This window comes from Psittacula echo (assembly GCF_963264785.1).
Source record: "Psittacula echo genome assembly, chromosome: 3".
Classification (NCBI taxonomy): Eukaryota; Metazoa; Chordata; class Aves; order Psittaciformes; family Psittacidae; genus Psittacula; species Psittacula echo.
In genome coordinates, this window is record NC_137736.1 from 125,739,978 (window position 1) to 125,745,977 (window position 6,000).

Sequence of the window (6,000 nt, forward strand, 5' to 3'; positions counted from 1 at the left end):
ATCACCCCTCATCCTATTGCAACAGGCCCTGCTAAAAAGTCTCTCTCCATCTTACTTATAGGCCCCTTTTAAGTATTGACAGGCTACAATAAGGTCTCCTTGGAGTCTTCTCTTCTCCAGGCTGAACAAGCACAACTCTCTCAGCCGTGAGACGAGGGAGGTCTCAGAACTGCAGGGCCTTTCTCCAAAGCAGGAGGTAGACATTCGATGGACGTTCACCAGATCTGGAAGGGGGACTTAGATCACCTTCCTGAGGCTTCCCCCTCATCCTTACCATCAATATTGATGCAGACCTCAAGCAGGGCACCTGCCTCCTCATTCTCTCTTTGCATTAGTAAACTCAGTGTGCCTGGTGCTCAGATGTGGGGATCCAGGCTGTGAAGGTGCTAGCACACTCCTGCATACACTGTGGCTCAGGGTAACTAGTACTTTTCCAAGCAATTGGGCTGGGTTTAGGAGCTGGCACATTCCAAGGGCAGTTCTCAATGGGCTGTTTTCCCTCACTCATCTGTGGCGGAGATGAGAGGTTTAGGAATTAGTACTTTTGTGCTATTTAACCGTGGCAAGTTGAGTTTCTGGGCACGGACACAACCAGCACAGAACAGGCGGTGTCTATTCTAATAACACTTCTGCAGTTTATGTGTTGACTGACTATCAAAACCAGGCACTAAGATCAGCTGCTACACCAGACATAGCTGTAGTAAATGGTCTGAGTTTCTCTCCTCCTTCCATTGCTCTGGATAGCAGATAGCCCATGGCTATTACATGGTTATTACTGGTCCTTGAGGACAACAGATGAACTTCTGCAGCCTCCCCATCTAAGCGGGTGCTCTGATGACGAATGAAGGGTGTGTGTCCATGTGAAGCTTTCCTGAGCCCCTGGACTCAGTCCAGCTGCTTATCTTCTTATAAGTAAGAGCTGAATATCTCCATGAGCATTTGTCCAATTTGATAGAAGTTGATTAAGATGTTCAAAGCTATTATGGGAAGGGATTGACTGGCAGTACCCTCACACAGAGGTCATTTCCCTCAGAAACCAGGCTGAGGATGAGCAGCACAACCCAAAGGGGTTGATGGAATGGGGCAAGAGGGACAGGGGTCTCCAACTTCAAGGTCCCGTTGCTTCAGAGGTCCCAAAATTAAGGGAAAGGCTTTGATTTTCAATGGGAATTCAGCCCTTTGAGGAGGGCTTGGATCACCTCTGTTAGGGTAGGTACTGGCTTGCATTGGAGTCTTTAAGGATCCAAACGCTGCCTGGAACCATGTCTGAGCACAACCTGTTTAAGGTAGCAACACCCTTGGGGTTTCTCTATCCCCATTCTCAAGTGAATGGCAATCCTTAGAGAGAAAATGGCATGGTTTGCTTCTGAACTGGTAAGGAGTTGGTGGTTTTGGGGGAAGAACTACAAAACGCAAGAGAAGGGATCTGTGAATGGGAACCAGAATGTGTCAGATGCTAAAAACCATTGAGATGTCTTTGGGTAAAGTTGTAGCTCTGTCTCAAAGAGATGAAAGATGATGTCATAGAATCATAGAATAGTTAGGGCTGGAAAGGACCTTAAGATCATCCAGTTCTAACTGCCTGCCATGGGCAGGGACTCAATAATAAAGAGAAGTCGGAGCTCAAATACCTGATAAACTGAATTTTATGCTCTGCTGGAGTTTCCAGCCAAGAGAGTTTTGTCTTAAGCTGTTCCTTCATGCAATTAACAAAACTATCGTGCATAATATAGGCAAAATGATAGCGTTCACTATTTAAAGGCATGGGTAAGGGAATCTTGGCTCCTTACACTTCTGAATCAGCCAGCTCTCTTGCCTGCAGGGAAGGTTGATGAGAAGTGTGTCCTGTGTTGAGTTGCAGAAGATGAATGTTGATATTCCTTCCAAGTGTTCTCTTCCAACCTAATTGCAAGAGTCAGGAGCTGGTTGTAGGTAACTTCAGTGCAGAGGTGAAGCTGTAGAGACAAAAAAAACATCTATGTTTTCAAAAGAGCATCTCAGTCACATCTGAGCCTAGATTTATAGAGGGCACTTGGCCATTGTCACACAACGAGCAGGTTGTCTGGTACCCAGCACTGGCTGATTTAATAGACCCACTTGGATTTGAATTTCTAATGTATCAACGGGTTTGGGATGCCAACCTGATGAAGTTTAACCATGTCAAGTGCAAGGTCCTACACCTGGGTCAGAGCAATCCCAGGCACAGCTACAGCTTGGGCAGAGAAGAGATTCAGAGCAGCCCTGCAGAGAAGGACTTGGGGGTGTTGGTCGATGAGAAACTGAACATGAGCCGGCTGCAGTGTGCGCTCGCAGCCCAGAAAGCAACCGTATCCTGGGCTGCATCAAGAGGAGCGTGACCAGCAGGTCGAAGGAGGTGATCCTGCCCCTCTGCTCTGCTCTCGGGAGACCTCACTTGGAGCATTGTGTGCGGTTCTGGTGTCCTCAACATAAAAAGGACATGGAGCTGTTGGAACAAGTCCAGAGGAGGCCACGAGGATGAGCAGGGGCTGGAGCAGCTCCTGTATGGAGACAGGCTGAGAACATTGGGGCTGTTGAGCCTGGAGAAGAGAAGCTGCGTGGAGACCTCAGAGCAGCTTCCAGTGTCTGAAGGGGGCTACAAGGATGCTGGGGAGGGACTCTTCATCAGGGACTGCAGTGACAGGACAAGGGGTAACGGGTTCAAACTGAAACAGGGGAAGTTTAGATTGGATCTAAGGAAGAAATTCTTTACCGTGAGGGTGGTGAGGCACTGGAATGGGTTGCCCAGGGAGGTTGTGAATGCTCCATCCCTGGCAGTGTTCAAGGCCAGGTTGGATGAGGCCTTGAGTGCCATGGTTTAGTGTGAGGTGTCCCTGCCCATGGCAGGGGGTTGGAACTGGATGATCTTAAGGTCCTTTCCAACCCAAACCATTCTGTGATTCTATGAAGTAAAAAATGAGCTGTTGGGAGCCAGTTTCTTAAACCTGAGTGGATGGAGGCAAAAGCTCGTCCTTGTTGAGCAATGGGGGATGCCATTCCCATGTTCTACTGCTCTCCTGTTGGCTTAACTCCTAAACCTCTTTCTCTTTTGATCCTCAGAAACGAGTTCAGACCCTGGGTAGATGTCAAGCCTGTGAAAGCTATAAAAGCGAAGTCCCAGTACAAGCCACCAGAGGAGAAAATGACCCATGAAACCAGTTACAGCGCCCAGTTCAAGGGGGAAACCAGTAAGCCTGCTCCAGCTGATAACAAATACCTGGAACGCCGAAGGATACGCACTCTCTACAGTGAGCCCTATAAGGAACCTCCAAAGGTGAGAGACATGGTGGAAGGGACCCAGGGCCATCAGTGCATCACTGGCCAACAGAGTAAAGCTGGGCTGAACGCTGCCTGTTGTCACTCCTCTTGTGTGGCATCTTCATTTCCAACCAGTGGGTGCATCTGGGGATCCACCTGGGAGAAGGTGGTGGATGGAAAACTGAATCTGAGCCAGCAACATGCACAGGCAGCCAGAACCCCCCCGTGTGCTGGGTGCACCCCCAGAGCGTGAGCAGCAGCTCAGGGAGGGGATCCTGCCCCTCTGCTGTGCTCTGGGGAGACCCCCCCTGCAGCCCTGATCCAGCTCTGGGGCAGCAGCACAAGAGGGACGTGGAGCTGTTGGAGCGGGGCCAGAGGAGGCCATGGAGACGCTGCGAGGGCTGGAGCAGCTCTGCTCTGGAGCCAGGCTGAGAGAGCTGGGCTGGGTCAGCCTGGAGAAGAGAAGGCTCCTGAAGGGGAGACCTGAGAGCAGCTCCAGTGCCTAAAGGGGCTGCAGGAAAGCTGGAGAGGGGCTTGGGACAAGGGCCTGCAGGGACAGGCCAAGGGGAATGGCTTTAACCTGACAAGAGGGGAGACTGAGCTGAGCTCTTAGGCAGAAGCTGTTCCCTGTGAGGGTGCTGAGGCGCTGGCCCAGGGTGCCCAGAGAAGCTGTGGCTGCCCCATCCCTGGCAGTGTTCAAGGCCAGGTTGGACACAGGGGCTTGGAGCAAGCTGCTCCAGTGGAAGGTGCCCCTGCCCGTGGCAGGGGTTGGAACTGGATGAGCTTTAAGCTCCCTTCCAACCCAAACCAGTCTGGGATTCTCTAGGCTCTAGTACAGGTTGATGCACATTGCGGATGGCAGTGCACTGTGTCAAACTGTTAAGTGAAGGTAGGTTTCTGTGTTGTCATTTCCCATGTGGTTATCTGGGCACCTTTCTCCCCCTCCCTCCAAGACTGTGGGCACCCCACGTTACGCTTTACCCCAGGAACAATGTGCTAAAAGCCAGATCTCCATCTGTAAGTAATTCAGAGCACTCCACAGATTTTGACAGTAAATGCTTTTAGCTTTGATCAGATCGAGGACAAAGGGCCGGAGCTGAAGTATGTTCCAGCCTTATTTCCTAGGAACAACGGAGGATCTGCATATAAAAGGAGTCAGTCTGTGCAGGTCTACACCTAGGACAGTTAGTCCTTCCCTAAGTGTTTATGTTTGTGGCGTGTCAGAAGGATGCCAGGGTCAGCATGGAGGAGCTGGATGCTTCTGTTCCTCCTTCATTTTGAAGCTGTCCTCCCTACTTTGGAGCCTGTAGAAACGTGTTGATGCTACACACTGCTATGGACTTTGCTCAAGTGCCAATCAGTGTCCTGCGCCCCAGCTATCCCCAAGTACTTTTACTCCATTGTGGCATTTATTAAGGGACAAACATGAGGAGTCAAGTCCTGAAAGAGAGGTGGGGATTTGTAGCAGCCTCTTTGTCCTGAGCATCATTTCTATGCTTCAAATCCAGACAGGGACAATCCCCTGTAGGCTTGCAAAGCCCCTCCTGAAGTCTGAGAAAGGGACTGTAGTGACAGGACAAGGGGTGATGGGTTCAAACTGAAACAGGGGAAGTTTAGATTGGATCTAAGGAAGAAATTCTTTACTGTGAGGGTGCTGAGGCACTGGAATGGGTTGCCCAGGGAGGTTGTGAATGCTCCATCCCTGGCAGTGTTCAAGGCCAGGTTGGATGAGGCCTTGGGTGCCATGGTTTAGTGTGAGGTGTCCCTGCCCATGGCAGGGGGTTGGAACTGGATGATCTTAAGGTCGTTTCCAACCCTAACTATTCTATGATTCTATGAATGGATAAAATGATGATATTCCCTCTCCTGCTGTGTCCTGGTCTGGATGCAATGTGCTTTGCTGGCTTCAGGGGCATTGTGCCTTCAGGGTATCCACACCAGGAAAGGAGTTGGCCATTTGCAACTCAGCGTGCCCCCAGCTGCTCCCCTCCCTTTGTAGCAAGGCATAGTTGAGGAAATAAGTGATTTTCATGCTATTTCTGATCTAAATCCTGTTTTCTACCTGTCCTTGTGTCTCTCTTTCTCTGTCTCTCCATCTCTCTGTTGTCGTTTTGCGTGTCGCCCTCCATGCAGGTGGAAAAGCCTAGCGTAAAGCCTTCCAAACCAAAAAAGACCACAACAAGCCATAAACCCCTGAAAAAGGCCAAAGACAAGCAGATTGCATCTGGCCGGGCTGCCAAGAAAAAGAGCGCCGAGACCTCCAACACAGCAAAGCCAGAGGACAAGGAGAAAAGCAAAGAGATGAACAATAAACTAGCTGAGGCAAAAGAGTAAATGTCACTGCACTTTCCTTTCTTTCTCATTTTAGTTTCCTTTCCTTTCTTTCTTCCCCCCCCCCCTCTTTTTTTTCCTTTCTTTGATTAAATAAAGGCCACAAAATTAATTAGAGGCTTCTAATCTGCTTTTTGTTCTGATTGTATTAGAAGCTGTTCTGTTTTATTTCCAAGGAGGATTAGGGAATCCTTGTTTCTGAGGTCAGGTTGTTCTGCTTTGCCTGCACAACACGGCTCTGCACAGAGTGAGGGACGTGGGAATGCACAAGTGGGGTCATAGGAGATGAAGGTGATGGATCAGCCGTGATTGAGTCCAACCTTGGCTTGGTCCTTCAATGCTTTGATGGTGTGGAAGTGCCCGTTGAGCCACGGAGGGGCTGTGCTGTCATCC

At 49.9% G+C, this 6,000-nt stretch overlaps 1 protein-coding gene across 1 annotated transcript in view; it reads left to right on the forward strand.

Annotated features, from left to right (window-relative positions):
• The window catches only part of MAP6 (microtubule associated protein 6), a gene marked incomplete at both ends in the record, with an annotated part of 28,910 nt that extends 23,300 nt beyond the window's left edge, over positions 1-5,610 (forward strand). Inside the window, 2 exons of the mRNA XM_080613928.1 lie at positions 3,079-3,292; positions 5,410-5,610. Coding sequence (XP_080470054.1) covers positions 3,079-3,292; positions 5,410-5,610 — 415 coding nt within the window. The remainder of the gene's footprint in view (positions 1-3,078; positions 3,293-5,409) is intronic.
• Positions 5,611-6,000: the final 390 nt, after the last annotated feature.